The sequence below is a fragment of the Octodon degus genome, unplaced genomic scaffold (genome assembly GCF_000260255.1).
Source record: "Octodon degus isolate 3935 unplaced genomic scaffold, OctDeg1.0 scaffold00004, whole genome shotgun sequence".
NCBI lineage: Eukaryota > Metazoa > Chordata > Mammalia > Rodentia > Octodontidae > Octodon > Octodon degus.
In genome coordinates, this window is record NW_004524580.1 from 28772693 (window position 1) to 28793314 (window position 20622).

Genomic DNA, 20622 nt, shown 5'->3' on the forward strand with positions numbered 1-20622 from the left:
TAATATTATTGATAATTAATTTTATTAAAGTTTCTTTTTAGGGCTACTTGGTGAATTGGGACGTTCAACGACAAGTTTGGGATTACCTTTTTGGAAAAGAAATGTATCAGGTAACAAATTAGAGTGTATATATACACATTCTATTTTTGTGTCTAATTCAAGTGAAAAATTAGAACCTACATTTTAAGATGTATAAACTTAGCAATGTGTTTTCAGTACAATCATTTGACTTTGCCTATTGTTGACTTTCTAAATATTTAATAAAAGTGAAGAGTATTCCCATTTTAAGAGGAAATTATTTAGAAATAAGAGGAAATTATTTAGAAATAAGAGGAAATTATTTAGAAATAGTCTATATGAAACTCAGTATTAAAATTTAGCTTCAGCTCCTCCTTTTCCCGCCTTGAGGTGGGCTTGGGCCCAGGGCCCTATACATGGTAGGTGAGTGTTCTACCACTGAACTGGGTTTTGGTTTTTTAAGACAGGATCTCACAAGGTAGTGCAGGCTGGCCTTGAACTTGCCTGTGTGTGGCCCAAGCTGGCCTCCAGCTGGTGGAGATCCTCCTGCCTCTGCCTCTTGAGTGCCAGAATTACAGGCATGCAGCACCACCCATGGCCCTAGGAGTTCAAGGCCAGCCTGAACTACTTAGCAAGCCCTTGTCTCAAAAAAAGAAGGAAGGGGGAAAAAAAAAAAAAGAAGGAAGGGGCTGGAGATATTGCTCAGCGCCATATCCCTTGCCTGGCAATTGCAACATCCTGAATTCATTACCCAAACAAAGGAAGAAAGCAAGCAAGTAGCTGACTGTTGGCTGGGGCCAAGAAAAAACATATGGCAAGGGCACGTGCCCCTCAGAGACCGTGTGTCCCCTGGGCAGGGCTCAGTGCATCACTGCCTTTCTGGAGAGCAGCAGGCTCAGCTGGTAGGGGTCGCCCAGGACAGGAGCACTGTCTCGTCTTCTGGCCGGCTCTGTGCCTTCAAGATGGTGAACCGCTCCTGGCTCCTGCACCTTCAAGGGCAGTGGGAGGTCAGCTCTCCAGCAGGCTGCACCCCCAGCCTGGTCACAGCGGTGCAGGCGGGGGATGGGAGCGGCAGCTGAGCTGGTGGATGCTGCCAGGACCGATCGCAAAGATGAGTGGTGAGGGCCACCGTCCTGGGGCAGGCTGCGTCCTGGTCCTGCTTCTGTGACTTGCAGTGCCACTTGGGAGGAGGCAAGGGACAAGGCGCCCACCACTCATTGGTTAAGTGTATACTCTTAAGTTGTCTGTATATAAAATTCTTGTAAAAGCCCGTCTGGAAGTTTCTCGTCATTTTTCTATTAAAAAAAAATAATAGTGGCACTACTTAAAACATTAGTTACTTTTGCATGAACATATGTTAACAAGTTGGTGTTGTGTTTTATTTGTGCTGCCAGGACTGGGTAGTAGTGAAGTGCACAGGTTCTGGGGTGTTTTGTTGTTGTCTGTTGGCGGCCATTTGGTTTGGTTTGGGTTCTACGTGTGAGAGGTAGGGACTGAGTGCTGAGCGACTTCTTCTGATCCTTTGAAGCTTAATTTTACTCGGTTGTCCAGGCTGCCCTGGAACTTTTCCACCCTCCTGAGCTGCCTGAATAGCTGACATTGCAGGTGTGCACCACGCTGCCCAGCAGTATGTGGATTCTGGGTTTAAATCCTACCTTTGGGGCCAGGGAGATGGCTCAGTGGAATAAGCACTTCCCTAGCAAGCACAAGGGCGAGTTCAATCCCCAGTTCCACCAAAATAAATAAATAAATAAATAAATCCATCCTACCTTTGCCCCAAGCAGCTTATTCAACTTTTCTATGCCTCAGGTTACTTACCCATTAAATGGGGATGTAATCATTAGGATTGATGTAGGGGCCGGGGAGATGGCTCAGTAGAAGAAGCGCTTGCCTGGCAAGTACAAGGACCTGAGTTCAATCCCCATTTCTGCAAAAAAAAAAAAAAAAAAGGGATTAATGTGAAGATTAAATAATTTTGTGTAAATCTGCATAAAACAAGTGTTAATGACAGCCACTACAAATTATCAAACTTTGAGGGATTTTTTTTCCTTAGGTTGATTTTTTAGATACTAATATTATTATCACAGAACCGTATTTTAACTTCACTTCAATTCAAGAATCAATGAATGAAATTCTATTTGAAGAATACCAGTTTCAAGCCGTATTGAGAGTAAATGGTAAGTTAAAGTTTTCATTGAAATTGTATTACATGATTATGAATGTAGTAAAGAAATTTAAAATCCTGAGTGCTAAGTGGAATTATTTAAGTCTAAAAGCAATAAAACATAGAATTTGGGGCTGGTGAGATGGCTCAGTGGTCTAAAGCACCTACTTAGAACAAGCTTAGCAAAGCACAGGGACTGCGGTTCAATCCCCAGCACCACATGCCAGCCAGCCCCACCCCCTGGTGGGCTGAGCGGGCCACACCCACACACACATAAATAAAATTTTATTTTTTTTTTTAATTTTTTTTTTATTTATTATTTGAGAGAGAGAGAGAGAGAGAGAGAGAGAGAGAGAGAGAGAGTGTGTGGGGTGTGTGTGTGGCCAGCTCAGCCCACCAGGGGGCGGGGCCGGCTGGCATGTGGTGCTGGGGGATTGAACCGTGGTCCCTGATGCCTTGCCAAGCTTGTTCTAAGTAGGTGCTTTAGACCACTGAGCCATCTCTCCAGCCCCATAAATAAAAATTTTAAAAAACCCAAAACGTAGAATTTAAATAACTAGGTGGACCTTTAGAAATTGCATAGTCAGATCTCTGTCTTTTATTCTCCTAAATGAAATTAGATATATTTATAATACTACCCCAAAGGTTATAATGCCTTAGCTACTCATCTTTTCTTTCATTCATGTGTTTGCTATTGTTGTCTTTTTTTTTTTTTTTGAGACAGGGTCTCATTGTGTGGTTCAGAATGGCCTTGAACTCACTATATAGCCCAGGCTGGCCTTGAAACTTGTGGTGATCTTCCTGCCTTAGCTTCCTAAGTGCCAGGATTACAGGCATGCGCCACCATACCTGGCTTGTGTTTGCCATTATTAATGTTTTAAATAATATTAATAGCTTTAGTTTTCAATACACTCAGTAAATATCTAGAAACAAGTTGTTCAAGGCCAGGATTGCATTAACAGTTTACTGCAGTAGTTAAGAGCATAATCTTCAGGAATGTGCTAGGCCAGAGGTGATTTTCCTCCCTGGGGACATTGGTGACATCTGGAGATATTTGTAGTTGTTACGCTTAGAGGATACTACAGACAGTAGGTGGAGGTTATCAGTGTCGCTCAACTTCTGATCTGCAAGAAAGCTCCCCAAAGGCGTTATCCAGAACGTCAGTGGTCCCAGTCGAGAGACCGTGCTTTGAAGTCACACTGCCTACTTGAACCCTGGTTCTGCCCCCTCCTAATTGTGTGCTGGGGTACATGGTTTCCCTTTGCGTACCTTAGGGTCCCCATCTATGAAATAGCATTGCTGTGAATGTGAAAGTACGCACTGTATTATATGGACTCCTTCTGTAGCGTTTAGCATGGAGCCTGACCTCTAAATGCTCAGCAAAATTAATTGGTAGGAGCCACTACTGTAATTGGTAGGAACCATGAAGTTGCCCTTTAAAAACTGGTCCCATCCCAGTACCTGCAAGGCTGTGGCGGGAAGATCACAGGTTTGCCTCTTCCTGGGCCACTTAGCAAGAACTGGTCTCAAATAAAAAATTTTAAAAAGGTCAAAAGTGTGACTCAGTGTGAAGGCCTTGAGCTTAGTCCCCAGCATTGCAAAAACCAAACAGCTCATCATGAATTTGTCTGTTCAAGTTTACCACAAATGTGTGAAGTTTGAGCAGTTTAAACATTTTAAAGATCTCGTAACGGTTAATGAATGTTATCATTTAAGGTTTTTGTTATAATTAACAAGAATTTTCTGTTTGCTTTAGTTTTCTCTATTTCCTTAAGTGGTAAACTTTTTACTTAAAATCTTCTCTTTTTTTCTTGCTAGCTGGGGCACTCAGTGCACATAGGTATTTCCGAGATAATCCTTCTGAACTGTGCTGTATTATTGTAGACAGTGGATATTCTTTTACACATATAGTTCCTTATTGTAGAAGTAAAAAGAAAAAAGAAGCAATTATTCGGTGAGTTGGATTTAGCTTGCTTTCCTTATGTCATGTTTTCACGTTATTTCTTAGGATGAAGTGTGTGGTAACTGAACCAAAGTTGAATTCTCCTCTTTCAGGATAAATGTGGGAGGGAAGCTCCTGACCAATCATCTGAAGGAGATCATCTCTTACAGGTACCTCGCGCTCAAGTGTTTGGGAGGACGGGATGCTAGGAGTGAGCTGCAGAAAGGAATTAAAGTTGTACTTTTTACTTTCATCAATTTTTTTTTCTGTATTTTAGGAAAGGTTCTATGGGGTGTTCAGGGTCTCACTACTAGATCGGACTCATAGTGATCTGCCTGTTTACAGCCTCCCAAGAGCTGGGATTACAGGCATGCGCCACCACACCCAGTCTCAATTGCCCTCTCAGCAAGCCCCAGGAGTGGGGCTGGCATGGCAGGCCTGGGGATCAAACCCCTGACCTCTGCGCCTGCTTGCAGGTGCTTTAATCCGCTGAGCTATTTAGCTAGCCCTCTGCTTTTTACTTTTAGTTGTAACTACAAAGCGCAATTCTTTACTATTGCTTAAAAACATAAATACTGGACTGGGATGTAGCTCAGTGGCACAAGCACCTGCCTGGCAACCACAAGTTGTCCTGACTTCAGTTTCTGGTACAAAAAAAAGAAAAAAGAAAAAAGAAAAAACCTCATAAATACTACTAATGTTTCAATTGCAAAGCGACTTGCAATTGAATAGGGTGATAAAACTGAATATATAAAAATAACAATATGCAATGTATTAATTATTGTTACTCTTCCATTACCTTGTTTTGAAATTTTGTTTTACTTTTTTTCTCTTTAAACTAAAAATCTTTTCCTGTACAAAATACACAAATGGAAAAAAAAAAGAATAAAAAGAAAAAAAAATTTAAGCCTTAACTGCTCTTTTCAAAAGACCAATAGAAATCAACAGGACAGTTATCCAAACTGTCCCGCACATATACCTGAATATCCCCTGTTCCCTTCTTTCTTTCGTCTTTTTCCTCATCCCACCTTTTCCTTCCCATTGACCAAGTGCACATTAGCCCACTTCTCGTGACAGTCCAAGAAGGCAAAGCCAGACTATTTTCCCACATCCAATCAACTTATAAAAATGCATGTGCTATGAAAAAATAATTTTTTAAAATGCATATAAAGCCAAAGAGTCTAAAAGGGAAAAAGGATCTTTTCTGTCAGAACACTACTCAGAGTACAGTATTTGAATTGTGCCTATGTTTATGTTTCCGACCTCTGTAAGCCATACTAATCTGTGATACTTCTCCTTGATTAACCAATATTAGAGTCCACTATTTTTTAATGTTTTTGATGAAAAAATTTAGTGCATTTAACCGTCTCCCAACTTTCTCTTCCTGAATTTAACTTTGGCCATTTCTTTTAATAGTTGGCTTTAAAAATTTAAGTAAATTTGTTTGTTTGGGCCTGGGGAGTTAGCTCAGCGGTTTAAGCACTTGCCTGGCAAGAACAAGGACCTGGGTTTGATTCCCTGGTACCACATGTTGTGCCACCAAGTTAGCCACTGAAACTGGATGTGGTGGCACACATCTGAAATCCCAGCCCTGGGGAGGCTGAGACAGGAGGATCCCTACAAGTCTGAGCTGCATAATGAGACCTTGTACCAAATAAATTAATTAATTAAATTAAATAAATGATTTTAAAAATCTGTTTGTTTTTTAGTACTAAGAATCAGACTCAGGAACTTGAGCTTGCCAGGCAGATACTGTGCCACTGAGCTATATCCCTGTTCCCCTCTCTTCTTTTTCCTTTTTGAGACAAGGTCTTTCTATGCAGCTCAGGCAGGCTTTGATCTCACTTTGTAGCCAGGCTGGTGTCAAATTTGAAATGATCCTCCTGCGTCAGCCTCCTGAGTGCTGAAATTACAGGCATGCGCTACCGTGCCCAGCTTCCTTCCTCTTTTTTGAGACACGGTCTTGCTATGTAGCTCAAAATGGCCTTGAACTCAGTATATAGTATAGGTTGACCTCGAACTCATGGCAGTCTTCCTGCCTCAGCCTCCAAAGTGCAGGGATTATATGCCTGTGCCAGCAGGCTGGGCTTTAAATGGCATCCTTAAATCTCAGTTTCTTGAAGTACTGACTTTGGATGGTCGAGGCTGGGGGTGTAGCAAAGTGTCAGTGCCCTGGCATGATCCCTACACTGCCCACTCCAGAGAGTTTAGAAACCTCTGTATTGTCAACACAAAACTAAGGGGAACAGAGACCTGAGAAGCAAGCTGAGAGCCTCCACCGTGCTAGAGGCTGGGTGTTCACGTGGCCAGAGCCCTGAACGGGAAGGCTGACGTGGCTGTGATCCTGGGGTTCAGCTTTGGTCGCTGGACCCTGCCGCTGTGGGCACTGGCAGCACAGTGCGTCACTGTGGGACTCCGAGCCGGATGCCTGATGTCCACCTCCGCAGATGGGAGGCAGAAGAGGACCTCGGGAGGCGAGCAGCTGGCCTCCTGAGGTCCTCTTCCTGCCCCCCCACAGTGGCCTGAGCCCCTGCAAGAAAAGCCCAGTAGCACTGAACGAAGGAACAGTCTTTAAGGGGTTTTGGGCGGACGTTCTAGAGCTGAAGGGCGCACTCGAGGCTGGTACCTTTTCCTATCAGGAGTGTGTGTCAAGCCAGGCCTGGCTGTGCACACCTGTAATCCCAGCACTCAGGAGGCTGAGGTAGGAAGATTGCTACGGCTCAAGGCCAGCCTGGACTGTAGAGCAAGACCTTAACTCAAAAATAAAAACAACTGGTCTTCTTGTGCTCTCCTACCTTTTCTTTCCTATGTTACCAGAAAAATAAACTCATTTGTTCCAATAAGGAAAAAAAAAAAAGAACAAAGAACAGAAACAGCACAAATAAATAATCCTTAGGGAATTACATACAATTTAAAAAATACAAATGGATAATTTCCAAGTAGATAACCTACAAAATGTTAAAATCTTATAGTAATCACAGATTCAATTTAGCAAATATTTCTTATTAGGATCTCGGAATACACAAGTCAGCAAAACAGACCAGAATTCCCTTCCCCTTGGCTCTCCCCAGTAGAGGAAATATCAGTCAAAATGCCATTTTTACAATCTGAAGTAATACAATATTTTCAGAGGACAGTGGTGTATCTGTTTTACATGGACACTCTTATAACTGCTGATTGGGGTATAACTTGGAGAAACTTCCCTGGTGAACATTTTGGTAGTACACTTAGTAACTAATATTATTCACTGTCTTGGTACTTGGTACTCTTTTTTTTTGGTGTCAGGAATCAAACTCAGGACCTTAGGCCTTGTGCTTGCCAGGCAGGTGCTCTAATGCTCAGCTGTACCCCAGACCCCTTAGTCGCTATCTGGTGTCACCAACAATGGGCAAGTGATGAAATAATCAGAGCTGAAGATGAGAATGCACCTCTTCATCCACTATGAGTTACTGTGTCTTTTAGATTTTAATCTCTGAGATTAGGAAGAATCTTCCAATCAGTGATGTCTTAGAAGTGTTGTAGCTTAAGTAGCAGTTTTCTTTTTTTTTTTTATTTTTTTATTTTAACATTTATTGTGTGTGTGTGTGTGTGGCCAGCTCAGCCCACCAGGGGGCGGGGCTGGCTGGCATGTGGTGCTGGGGGATCGAACCGCGGTCCCTGTGCTTTGCTAAGCTTGTTCCAAGTAGGTGCTTTAGACCACTGAGCCATCTCTCCAGCCCAGTAGGAGTTTTCTTTGATGGTACAGTGGCATATTTTAGTGAAGGTGAAATAGATGTTACATAAGAAAGCAGTGAAAAAAAAGCAGTAATATTTTTTTTTCTTTAATGAACATGGAGCCCATGGTAAACACTTTGCCTGTCTTACTACACAATTACTTGCTTCCTTTTTTTTGGAGAAAGTGTCTTTTTATATAGTTTACGCTGTGCTTGACTCACTGTGTAACCCAGACTGATATGGAACTCATGGCCATGCTCCTGCCTCAGCATCCTAGTGCTGGGCCTATAGGCGTGCGCCACCATGCGGCCCCACCCCCGTGTTTTCTTTGACTTAGTCATCAGATTCAAAAGTTAAACATTGCTGGGGAGATAGCTCAGTGGCATAAGCGCCTGCCTGGCAAATGCAAGGTCTTGAGTGCAATCCCCGGGACCAAAAAAAGAGAACACGACCAAAAGTTAAATATTGCCTCTGGGCTAGGCACTGTGTGCTGATTAATAATGCTTCTAGGGGCCGGAGAGATAGCTCAGTAGAATAAATGCTTACCTGGCAAGTGCAAGGGCCTGAGTTCAATCCCCGGTACCGCAAAAAAATAAAAAAATTAAAAAAATTAAAATTAAAAAAATAATGCTTCTATAATCAGGTAAGATATCTCAAAGAGTTAAGACATTATAGTGAGATTCTGTTTGGAATAGAGGAATATTATGGAGATAAAATAAGTGAAAAAAAAAGTTAGAGGTATTCTATACGTGGTCCACCTCCCCATGATGGATGTAATCAGTGTGTACTATAAACATGTACTAATAAAGCATTTAAGAAGTAAATATGATCATGAAAGTGAAGAACTTAGCTGGGGCTGGGCGTGGCCGCACGTGCCTGCAGTGCCAGTGCTTAGGAGGCTGCAGTAGGACGATCACCGCAGCTAAAGCCAGCAGGAGCTGTGGAGTGAGACCCTGCCTCAAAAAGATAAATTAATCAAAATAAGTCCCAGGTGTCTGAAAAATCAGCTATCTGAAAGGCTGGCAAGATAGCTCAGTGGACTAAGCACTTGGTTAGGCAAGCACAAGGACTGGGCTTCGATCCCCAGCATCATATGCCACGCCAGCTCCGCCCCAAGGCATGCTGAGCCAGCCGCCAGTATTGGGCATGGTGGTGCGCACCTGTAATCCCAGTGCTGGGGACACTGAAACGGGGTCACTGTAGGTCTGAGCTGTGTAGTGAGACCCTGTACCAAATACATTAAAAAAGAAATCAGTTACCTAAAAATTTAATTCCAAAAAAAATTGAGATCTTAATTCTAAGTTATTTTTTCCCATTTCAAATTTTATAATGCTTATTTCTGCTAGGCAGCTACATGTTATGGATGAGACACATGTTATTAATCAAGTGAAAGAAGATGTGTGCTACGTGTCTCAGGATTTTTACAGAGACATGGATATTGCAAAGTATGTATAAGGGTAAATTAACAATTAAAAAGTTGACTTTTGGATAATGCTGCCAATAATTAAAATGTCTCAAAATTTCTTGTTTTGCTTACAGGTTAAAAGGAGAAGACAATACAGTTATGGTAGACTATGTTTTACCTGACTTCAGTACAATTAAAAAGGGCTTTTGCAAGGTAATTTGAAAAGTCCTTGCTGGATATGGTGGTGCATGCCTAAAATCCTAGCACTCTGCATGGCTACAGCAGGATTCCAAGGTTAAGCCCAGCCTGGGCAACTTTTTTTTTTTTTTTTTTTTTTTGAGCAGGGTCTCTATGCAGCTCACGCTGGCTTTGAGCTCACTTTGTAGCACAGGCTGGTCTTACACTTACAGTGATCCTTCTGCCTCAGCCTCCCAAGTGCTGGGATTACAGGCACACACCGGCCGAGCACAGCTATTCAATCTGGGGGCAGTTTACCAAGAGCCTGTCTCAAAATAAAAAATACAGAAAGGACTGGAGCGCAGCGCAGTGTAAAATTCCAGGGCTCAATACGCGGTACTACAAAAAGCAAAGCAAAACACCCCTCAGTAATAAGTCTTCAAATGACCACCTCAGTGAGATTTGAAAAGCATTTTCTGTCCATCTGGAATTTGCAGAGGCTTAAAGTGGTTAATGACTGCCTGCCTGGTGACTGTTACTAATTTTTTTTTTTTTTTTTTTTTTTTTTTAATGAAACACTGGCAAGCTTGCGTCCCTGGCAAGTGCTTATTCTACTGAGCCATCTTCCCGGCCCTTGTTACTAAATTTTTTTTTTTCCTTGTTACTAAATTTTATTAGTAAAATTTTCACTAAATTATTCAGAAAAAAATACAAGCCTCATGATAACATGTGGGACAGATATTGGAAATAAACAGAATCATTGCCTATGTTATAATTAACTTTTCAGTTTACTTAAGAATTAGCCAAAAAAAAAAAAAAAGAAAGAAAGAAAACAGGATTAGCCTAAATCTAAGGGCAGGCTGATAGCTCAGCAGATTAAAGCACTTGGGGGTTCAATCCCGTGTGCCTTGCTGGCTCCACCCCTGGGACACGCTTGAGACCGCAAACGAGACTGGGCGTGGTGGTGTGCCTGTAACCCCAGCACTTGGGAAGCTGAAAACAGGAGGATCACTATGAGTTTGATCTTTGTAATGAGACCCTGTAGACCCTGTACTAAGTACATTAAAAAAAAAAATAGCCTAAATCTAACCAGAAACTGGTTATTTTCCTATTGTAAACATTGCCGACATAGCTGACCCCCGACTGACCTTTACTCAAGATCGGTCCCATTGAATCAGATGACAGTTGCCAAGGGCAGAGTCTGGGCCAGGGCTGTGGCTCAGCACAGGGCCCTAGTTTAGTTCGTAGCACCACTGCCAAAGGAAGGAGAGGAAAAGGGCAAATTTCTAGTGCACGTTCAAAGTGTTGAGAAACAGCTGTGCTTGGATGTCAAAATAATTTCTTACCTTTCATCAGCTGAAATAGAGCCCGTTCTGTGGATAAATAGGAAGTTTGCCCTGCTAGTTACTGGCTTACCAAAGACAGGAAGTTAGAAATCTTTAGTTAGAAATATAAGGAGACATTGATGATACTGTTCATTATAGAATACTGAAAAATTGGGATCAGCTACTCCTAACAGTAGGAGAATAAATGATTTTTATATATAAATTAATTAGTAATGAAAATGACTGTGGATACATTCTACACTGGGGGGGAGGGGTCTTTTTGAAGCAGGGTCTTGCTGTGCAGCTTTGGCTGGCCTTGAGCTCCCTTTGTCACCCAGGCTGCTCTGGAATGCTAAGTGATCCTCCTGCTTCAGCCTCCCAAGTGCTGAGATAAGGCATGCGCCAACACATCCAGCTTCCACAGACATTTAGTAGCAAGTTTTACAAAGCTGTATATGCTTTCAGTCTGCCAGGCAAGCGCTTATTCTACTGAGCCATCTCCCCGGCTATGCTTTCAGTCTGGACAGAATAATTTCTGCTGCCTGGGAATACATAAATATGAAGTATAAGTAAACAATAAGTATAAAATATGTAAGACTATGTATGTGAATGATAAACACCAAATTTAAAATAATGTTTATTTGTAAAATTGGATTAGCTTAATTGATGCATACACGGTTTAGATAATTATTTTGGCCAGATTATAGGGATGAAATAGCAGTCATAGTTCAGCAAGTAAAACTGCCCCAAACATTTAGACACTAAATCTTTATCTGATTAGACACATTTGACATCTTCCTATTTTGTATCTGATTCAAGCAGTCCTTGCCACGAGGCATTGAGAGGCCTGTAATTCCAGTAATTCAGAAGGCCAAGGCAGGATTGCAAGCTTGAAGCCAGCTTTGGAAATTTAGCAAAATCCTGACCTAAAATAAAATAAGGGGGCCGGGGAGATGGCTCCGTAGAATAAGAGCTTGCCTGGCAAGCACAAGGGCCTGAGTTCAATCCCTGGTTCCGCCAAAATAAATAAGTGCATAAAATAAAATAAGGGCTGGCAATGTAGCTCACTGTGAGGTCTTGGGTTGGGATGCTGCATACCCACAAAACCAAAATTAAAAAGTCCTCCCTTAGAGCCAGCGAGATAGCTCAGCAGCGCAAGCACCTGCCTGGGCAAGCTCAGGGACCAGGGTTGCCCGGACCGGGCCCACCCCTGGGCGTGCTGAGCCTGCCATTGAGACCAGGTGTGGTAGCACACGCCTGTAATCCCAGCACTTGGGAGACTGAAAAACAGGAGGATCACTCTGAGTCCAATCTGTGTAGACCCTGTAGACCATGTCCTAAATACAAAGAAAAGAAACTAGCTAGGTACATGCCTGTCATCCCAATGCTCAGGAGGCTGAAGTAGGAGGATCACCCCAAGTTCAAGGCCAGCCAGGGCTGCACAGTGAGGCCAAGGTCAACTTGAACTACGCAGTGAGACCCTGCCTCAATAAAACAAAAAGAAAACAAAGTGACAGGCACCTCTGATCCCAGTACTCAAGAGGCCGGGCCAAAAGAATCTGAGACCAGCCGGCTGTGTGGTGAGTTCAGAGTCAGCCTGGACTGCATGGTGCAAGTGTTCTAAAAAAAATTTTCCTTGTGGAAAAATTGCAACCTTAATTTTCTAGTTCTGATGCTAATAATAATAATGGAAATGACATAAGTATTTACAACCGGTAGAAGTTCCAGTTTTATTCCCAGCATTCAAGAGGCTAAGGCAGGAGGATTATGACAAGTTTGAGACCAGCCTGGGCTGTAATGTGAGCTCAAGGCCAGCCTGAACTGCATTGCGAGACCCTGTCTCAAAAAAAAAAGTTCCAGTTTTATCTGTTACCAGAAAGGATGCCTGCTAGCATATGGTCCATTTGTCTGACCTAAGTTGGGCAACTACCCTCACTGTTAGTAATGACTGCTGTTTGTGGAGCCCATGCAACTTAGACTGAGCGTCCCGGAGGTCGGTTATGAGGTTGTGCATCATCCCAGCCTGCACTGACCAAAATAACAACTCCCACAGCCCTTGTAAATTCTTTCATCCACCTGTGTCTAGAAAAAAAAAATCTCTTTGGAATTAGACTCTGGGAGAGAAAAACTGCTTGCGCCAGATTATATATTAACAATTATTGGCTTTAGTGTTGATTTTTAACAAGGGCACCTAGAAATCCTCCTTAGATATTTGATCAGTCACATGGTTCTCGCCTGACAGTCAAGAATTGTAAACTGGATGACCTCTAACATTTTGTTAACTGAAAGTCTCCAAGTCTGTATCAGTTTGAGATTGGGTGTTGACTTATATCCCTTAAATTCAAACCAGTCTTGGTTTTAAATGAACTTGTAAATTTGTGGAAAATATTTTCTGTTATGCCAAAGAAGAAAGAATTCCTGTGTGAGTTTATAAACTTTTGGTACTACACCAATCGTTTAATTGGGTTAAAAGTGATTTATTGCTGGGTGCGGTGATGCATGCCTGTAATCCCAGCACCTGGAGAGACTGAGGCAGGAGGATCACTGTGAGTTGGAGACCAGTCTGGGCTGTAGCATTAGCTCAAGGCCAGCCTCAACTGCAGAGCAAGACTCCGTCTCAAAAGCCCACAGGGATTTGTAGTTTTCTTCGTTCTTAAAATGTTGCATAACTTCCAGAAAATTTTTATTTAAAAATAGTATGTGAGCATGGAGTTTTCAAATGATAGAAATCCAGATCCTTCACAAGCAGGTTAAGAGTGGCAGCGCTTGGAAGGAATGTTGTGCATTTGCTTTGGGCTATTATAAGAATGCTCCTGAGAAGTCATGTCACCTTGCAGGGCACAGTCAGAAAGGAAAATAAAGCTGGGAGCAGAGGCACACAGCTGTAATCCCAGCGCTCAGGCGGCTGGGCTAGGAGGGTCATGAGATCGAGGCCAGCCTGGGCTACTTAGTTCAAGATCAGCCTGAAGTACATAGCAAGACCTTGCCTCAGAGAAACCAAATGAACATGCAAACAGAAATAAAATACCTGTGTTACAGGGCTCATGAGAGTCCAGTGGGCAGCTGGATGTGAAATGCCTAATGTGGTGAACGGCACATTGTAGGGACGTGCACCATTATTCAAGAATTTATCGGGGCTGGTGAGATGGCTCAGTGGTCCAAAGCACCTACTTAGAACAAGCTCAGCAAAGCACAGGGACCGCGGTTCGATCCCCCAGCACCACATGCCAGCCAGCCCGCCCCCTGGTGGGCTGAGCAGGCCACACACACACACACACACATAAATAAAAATTTAAAAAAAAAAAAGAATTTATCTGATGCTGTTGGTGATGGCACAACCCAGGAGGCTGAGGCAGATCACACTGAATTCAAGGCCAGCCCCAACTATATAGCAAGACCCTGTCTCAAAAGAAAAACAGTTTATTGAATATCTACCACAATCAGGTAGTGTGCTACGCTAGGTAGTAGATGTGTGACAGTGGCAGTTTGGGTGATAGTAGGCAATGGGAGACTTCCTTTACTTGGAAGTAAGAAGCCTCTGCGAGGAAGCTGAGCTTTAAAGATAACTGGTTACAGTAAGGAAGCAATAATTTGTTTACATATATTACTCTTTACTAATTGATATATCTTAAGTATTTTTATACTTTTTTTTGGAGCTCTGGTTAAATACTTTTAACTTTCATTTTTTCAAGGGAAATTTGAAAGACAACCAAGAGCAAAGAGAAAGCTATAATGAATCCCTGTGTTTGGACTTGTCCCTGCTGGTCTGATCTAGATGATCCCCAAAGCTGAAATAACAAACTTAACCCACTTTTGACTCCCATTGTGCAGAACGGCTTTTCAGGACCTGTCAGAGGCGGAAGCAGGGCTTATTAGGGATTTCAGGGTGCACTCGAGCAGAGCACAGGCACTCAGAGAAACGAGACCCCTAAGTGGTTTTATATTTATTGAAAGGACAGGCTATCTTTTGTTTGGGAAGAAAACTGCATCTGTAAGTGAAATGAAACAAGTAACAATCGCCGAGTGGTGTAGAATATTGTGGAGGGAGCGTTTTTGCTTAGTTTTTTTTCCTGGCCTCTTGAGGCATGTAGCTCATAGACGGGCTGGTAAGCAGAAAGTAAATAAGGAGAACATGAATTAGCTTTGGTTCCCGTTTGTCTTTGCCATACTTAGTCTTTATACAGAGTTGACATTGCAGTAGCTTCAGGGTCAAAGATGGTGTGTTTGCTTAAGTCATTTGAAAACTGATCTGCCCCCACCCTGTGCTGGGGCTTAAACCCAGCACCTTTAGATGAACTGTGTCCTCACCCCCATAGGTTCTCACTGAGTCATCAGGTTGCCCGGGCGGAGCTAACATTTGAGATCTCCCTGCCTCAGCTTCCCAAAGTGCTGGGATTACAGGTGTGGGTTACCATGCCCAGCTAAGAGGTGGGCTTTTCGCTCAAAGGAAAGAAGCAATCCTAATAGAATGGAGGTACATGTCCAATAAACATCTAAAGTTGGGAATGAAAGTAGTGTTAGGAGCACAGGATATAGGAAGTTTTTATGGAGAGTGTGTTTTTCTCTAGAAATTTGAGTCAGTATTCCATTAGAGGTATGTTGAAGGTGAAGTTCCACCTCCTATGTGCTTTTTTAAAAAAGCCTACAGTAAAACTGCTAGGTTAATTTGCAGGGACCGCTACCCTCAATAATTTGTGTGTGTCATTCTGTGAACAGGAAGGAAGGCCGTATTTTTCTAACTTTTGTGAAGCCAGACATTTCCAAGAATTTGGTCAAGATAATGCATTACATCTTCTGATGAATAGTAGTCATGTGAAGCAGATGATGTAGCTTAACTTTCTTATTTTTCTTTAAGCCAAGGGAAGAGATGGTCTTGAGTGGAAAATACAAGTCTGGGGAACAAATTCTGCGCTTGGCCAATGAGAGATTCGCTGTTCCGGAAATTCTCTTCAATCCTTCTGACATAGGCATTCAGGAGATGGGGATTCCAGAAGCCATTGTCTACTCCATTCAAAACCTACCTGAAGGTACATCCGTATCTATCAGTTATGATACAATATTGAAGAAGCATGATATTTTCAAAAATCATGAGTTCAAAGAACAGTGTTTCTTCTAAGCGATTTCAGTCAAATAGCATCTGTAGTTCCCTTAATACCCTTGAATAATTCCTATTGATTAGTCTTGGATTGTGAATTTTATTTCAGTAAAGTATCTTGGGCTATTTATTTTTATTTATTTTTTTGGTGGAACCAGGGATTGAACTCAGGCTCTTGCACTTGCCAGGCAAGTGCTTATTCTACTGAGCCATCTCCCTGGCCCCTAGGCTATTTAAACACGAAGAAATTTATCTTTCTGAGTATTCAGTTGCTGTATTCATCTTAGAAGCATGTTTTTCTTGGGGCCGGGAAGATGGCTCAGTGGAATAAGCACTTCCCTGGCAAGCGCAACGGCCTGAGTTCAATCCCCGGTTCTGCTTAAAAAAAAAAAAAAAGGAAGTATGTTTTTCTTTCTAAATACAGGATCTCACTGTGTAGTTCAGATCAGCCTCAAACCCAAGCTTTAGCCATGCCAGGTGTGGTGGCGCAAGCTGTAATCCCAGTATTCAGGAGCCTGAGGCAGGAGGGTGACCTGGGCTACACAGAAACCGTCTCAAAACAAACAAAAAAAAAATTTGGACCAAAATCTACACAGCTCAGAAACTTACAACATAATGGTTTTCAGATACTAATGGGATTGGCTTATTCTGTGTTATGCATTTGGACTGACATACAAGGTTGGTTTTAATGAGACCAAGCTACGGTGCTTCAGGGTAATCTCTCCTGGAGCATGAGTTAAGTAAATATCCTAAATTTCATGGCACTTTTCTAGTCTTCCTGCTTCATTAGGAACAGACTGGGCATTGAAGACTACCTAGCACATGCGTATACAGTGTATTTTCCTTATTAGGAAGAAAAAGTCACATAAGTGCTATCATGTTAACATTTGCAACTATTCTCAAGATTTCACATTTTATATAAAATTGTGATCACAACATGTGCAGCCTGTGTACTGTGCTGCTTAGTACTGTGTCGCGAGTCTTCAGTGTTTCAGTGGACAGAAGCCCTACACGACTTACCCAGCCCCCATTCCTCCCTGCTGGATTTTCCAGTGGGGTTTTACTTGCTAACCTGACAGCACTTTGTATTGGCCGTCATGTAGTTTAATGACTATTTACACTTGGAATCTTTCCTTTTTTGTAGTTGTTTTTCTTTGTTTGTTTAGTTAGTTGGCTGGTTAAGATGGGGTCTCACTATGTAGTTCATGCTGATCTTGAACTCACTGTGTAGCTCAGGCTGGTCTCAAACTCATGGCAATCCTCCTGCTTCAGCCTCCCAAGTGCTGGGATTACAGGCATGAGCCACCATGCCCAGTTTGATTTTTTTCTTTACATGTCATTATAGATTGTGGGGTATTTTGCTGTCAAAGCTAAATTCTGAGACTGGGCTTGGTGGTGCGTGCCTGTAATCCCACTTCTCAGGAGGCTGAAAATAGGAAGATCACTACGACTGTGATCTGTATAGTAAGACCCCGTAGATCCTGTACTAACAAATCCAAAAAAAAAAAAAAAAGCACCCTTAATTAAGAGAATAAAAATAAAGATAAATTCTGAACAATAAATGTATCTGTCATAGATAAGATGGAAATTTGGGCTTGCAAGTTAAGAAATATCACAAAAGACCTTTCCATCTTGAGTAGCTTCTAGTCTCACCCACAGGAGACGCTCTCCACTTTGGGGAAGAAGGATAAGAGGGAGGGGCTGGTGAGATGGCTCAGTGGTCTAAAGCACCTACTTAGAACAAGCTAAGCTAAGCAAAACACAGGGACCGCGGTTCAATCCCCCCCACCACATGCCAGCCAGCCCCGCCCCCTGGTGGGCTGAGCTGGCCACACACACAAAATAAATGAATAAATAAATAAATAATTCTTAAAAAAATTTTAAAAAAAAAGAGGGAGCCGATGTCTGCTGCAGAATGTGCGTGTGTGTAGCTCCCTTGTGTGGAGGTCGTTGGTTCATCCGCCCTCATCTTAGCTTTTTCTTTTAAATCTGTTAGGTCATATTTTGCTGTTTAATTTCTATTTGTGTAAACTATAACCTCATTACACACTTTACAATTGACCAAGAACTTATGGTTTCTCAACTCAGGACTGTAATCCACAATCATATCTTACCTATGCCCTATCTGTGCCTTTCCAGAAAGATAAGTAACCAGATTTCCTGATGCTTTTTTTTCTTTTTCTTTTAAAGAAATGCAGCCACATTTTTTTAAGAACATCGTTTTGACTGGCGGAAACTCCCTTTTCCCAGGATTTAGAGATCGGGTCTACTCTGAAGTTCGATGTCTGACTCCAACAGATTATGACGTTTCTGTTGTGCTGCCAGAGAAGTAAGTGTCGCTCACGTATAAAGGAGCGTGGGCTGGGAATATAGCTCAGCACACAGGTGCCTGCCTAGCCAGAGCAAGAATCCCAAGTTCAATCCCCAGTGCCGGGGAAAAAAAAAAAAAAAAATCTGTTTTAGGGCTGGCGAGAGAGTTAGGCAGATGCAGGGATTGGGGTTCGATCGCCAGCATGCATGCTGCGCGGGCCCCGGTGCGCAGAGCCAGCCACTGAGTCCGGGGTGGTGGTGCACGCCAGTGCCGGGGAGGCTGAAAACAGGATCACTATGCGTCTGCACTGTGTAGTGAGACCCTGCACAAGATACATTAATAAAAAGGGGGCTTGGGGAGCATGGGTATCATCGGAAGAGAAGGCGGGCTGCGTGAATGCTGTGCTTCACGCTGCTTCTACTGCGCTGGCAGGTTTATTTCACCCACTGAGTTCTTGTTTTCCTTTCTCAAAAACTGAAAGAAAGTTTATGTCTGTGAGGTAACTGGGATGAAGTGCAGCGGCCAGCGTGTGGGTAAGATCCCTGCCCTGGGGCTAAGGCAGGAGGATCAACAGAGTGAGCCCAGACTGGACAACTTGATTTAGCGAGAGACCTTGACTCAAAATATATAAAAGGGGCTGAGTATATGGGCTGGTATGAAGGCCTTTGGTTGAATCCCAGTGCCAAGAAAAAATTGAACAAAATTATAAAGTTAGATCCAGTCTGGACATGGTGGCTTGCACCTGTGCCCCCAGCCAGCACTCAGGAGGCTGAGGCAGGAGGAGCTCTGTGAGTTCTAGGCCAGCCTGAACTGCGTAGCAAGACCTTGTCTCTAAAAGACCAGTAAATAAAGTCAGATCCCCTTCATATTAGTGTTTGTTCCTAAAAGATTCTGATAGGCCTAAATAAATAAATAAATGGTTTTTTTTGGTTTAGTGAGATGTGTCAGTTCTTAATTTTTTTTCTTTCTTTTTTTTTTTTTTTGGTGGAACCGGGGATTGAACTTGGGCCCTTGTGCTTGCCAGAGAAGCACTTATTCCACTGAGCCATCTCCCTGGCCCCCATTTCTTGATTTTCTATCAAGTAAAAGAAATTTAGAAATTAGACTATTAACAGAAATTATGCCAATCCATAATTTGTAATACAGGCATGGTGCACACACCCACAGCCCCAGCACTCAGTAGGCTGAGGCAGGCAGATCAACGAGAGTTCAAGGTCAGCCTTAACTACATAGCAAGACCCTGCCTCACAAAACAAAATTTAAAATTTTTAGCTTGAAGTGATATCACTGTGGGAGCCTGAGGCAGGAGGAGAGAAAAGCTTGAGCCCAGCCTAGGCAGCAATTTACCAATTTAGTGAGACATTGTTTCAATAAGTTTAAAGAAAAAGGGAAAAAAAGGTCCCACCAGGCCTGGGCTGAATGTTTCATTTATTAAAAGCAACAGTATGGCAGTAAAAGCATAGAGGAAAAGTCTGATTCCAATCCTAGTCCACATGGGGGCGCATGCCTGCAGACCTGGTCCTTGCGAGACTGAGGCAGGGTCACTTGCCAGTTTGCAAGTGGCTGGGCTGCAAAGTGAGCTCAAGGCAGCCTGAACTGCATAGTGGGACCCTGTCTCAAAAAGATAAAAAAAAAAGAATCCTAGTCCAGAGTAAATTGTAATTCCCAGCTTGACCTCTCTAAATTTTTTTTAAACTTATATAAAATGAGATGGTTTTTCTTTTTCTTTTTCTTTTTTTTTTTTTTGTATTTTAGGGAAGGGTCTACAGGGCGCTCAGGGTCTCACTACTAGATCAGATTTAGTGATCCACCTGTTTACAGCCTCCCAAGAGCTGGGATTAGAGGTGTGCACCACCACACCCAGTCTCAGTTGCTGTCTCAGCATGCCCCAGGGGCAGGGCCTGCATGCAGGCCTGGGGATTGTACCCCCAGCCCCTGCACCTACTTGCAGGTGCTTTAATTCACTGAGCTATTTGGCTGGCCCCTAAAATGAGAGTTTTTGAAAGGGAGGATTAGTAGCTGTATTTTGAGTTGCTGTGGGAATTAATCAGATGGTGTATCATTGCCATAAAGGGAATTTAGTTACAACATTGTTTTTCTGACTGGTCATCTTTTGATCTTTTACTTGTGTTTTGTTTTTCATTGGAAGTAGAAGGTCTATACATTGACAGCCTAGAAGAAAAATTTTTATAGCATTTTATATCTCAAATGATTTTTCTTTTGGTCCTCTTTGTGTTCCATCTTTTTCTTATAACATGTGTGTGTGTGTGTGTGTGTGTGTGTGTGTGTAGTAAATTTTAATTTTTTTTTTTAAATATATTTGGGGGACCAGGGAGATGGCTCAGTGGAATAAGCGCTTCCCTGGCAAGTGCAAGGGCCTAATTACTGGTTCAAACATTTTAGTTATTTCTTTCTTTTTTTTTTTTTCCATAATTTTATTGAGAAACAAATAGCAATGAGACAGTTTCAAA

The 20622-nt window shown here is 42.5% G+C and overlaps 1 protein-coding gene across 1 annotated transcript in view; it reads left to right on the forward strand.

Moving 5' to 3' along the window:
• The window catches only part of Actr6 (ARP6 actin related protein 6 homolog), a 23516-nt gene extending 5343 nt beyond the window's left edge, over positions 1 to 18173 (forward strand). The window contains exons 3-9 of the mRNA XM_023718125.1: positions 42 to 110; positions 2072 to 2195; positions 4001 to 4136; positions 4238 to 4294; positions 9378 to 9456; positions 15601 to 15772; positions 18031 to 18173. Coding sequence (XP_023573893.1) covers positions 42 to 110; positions 2072 to 2195; positions 4001 to 4136; positions 4238 to 4294; positions 9378 to 9456; positions 15601 to 15772; positions 18031 to 18173 — 780 coding nt within the window. The remainder of the gene's footprint in view (positions 1 to 41; positions 111 to 2071; positions 2196 to 4000; positions 4137 to 4237; positions 4295 to 9377; positions 9457 to 15600; positions 15773 to 18030) is intronic.
• Positions 18174 to 20622: the final 2449 nt, after the last annotated feature.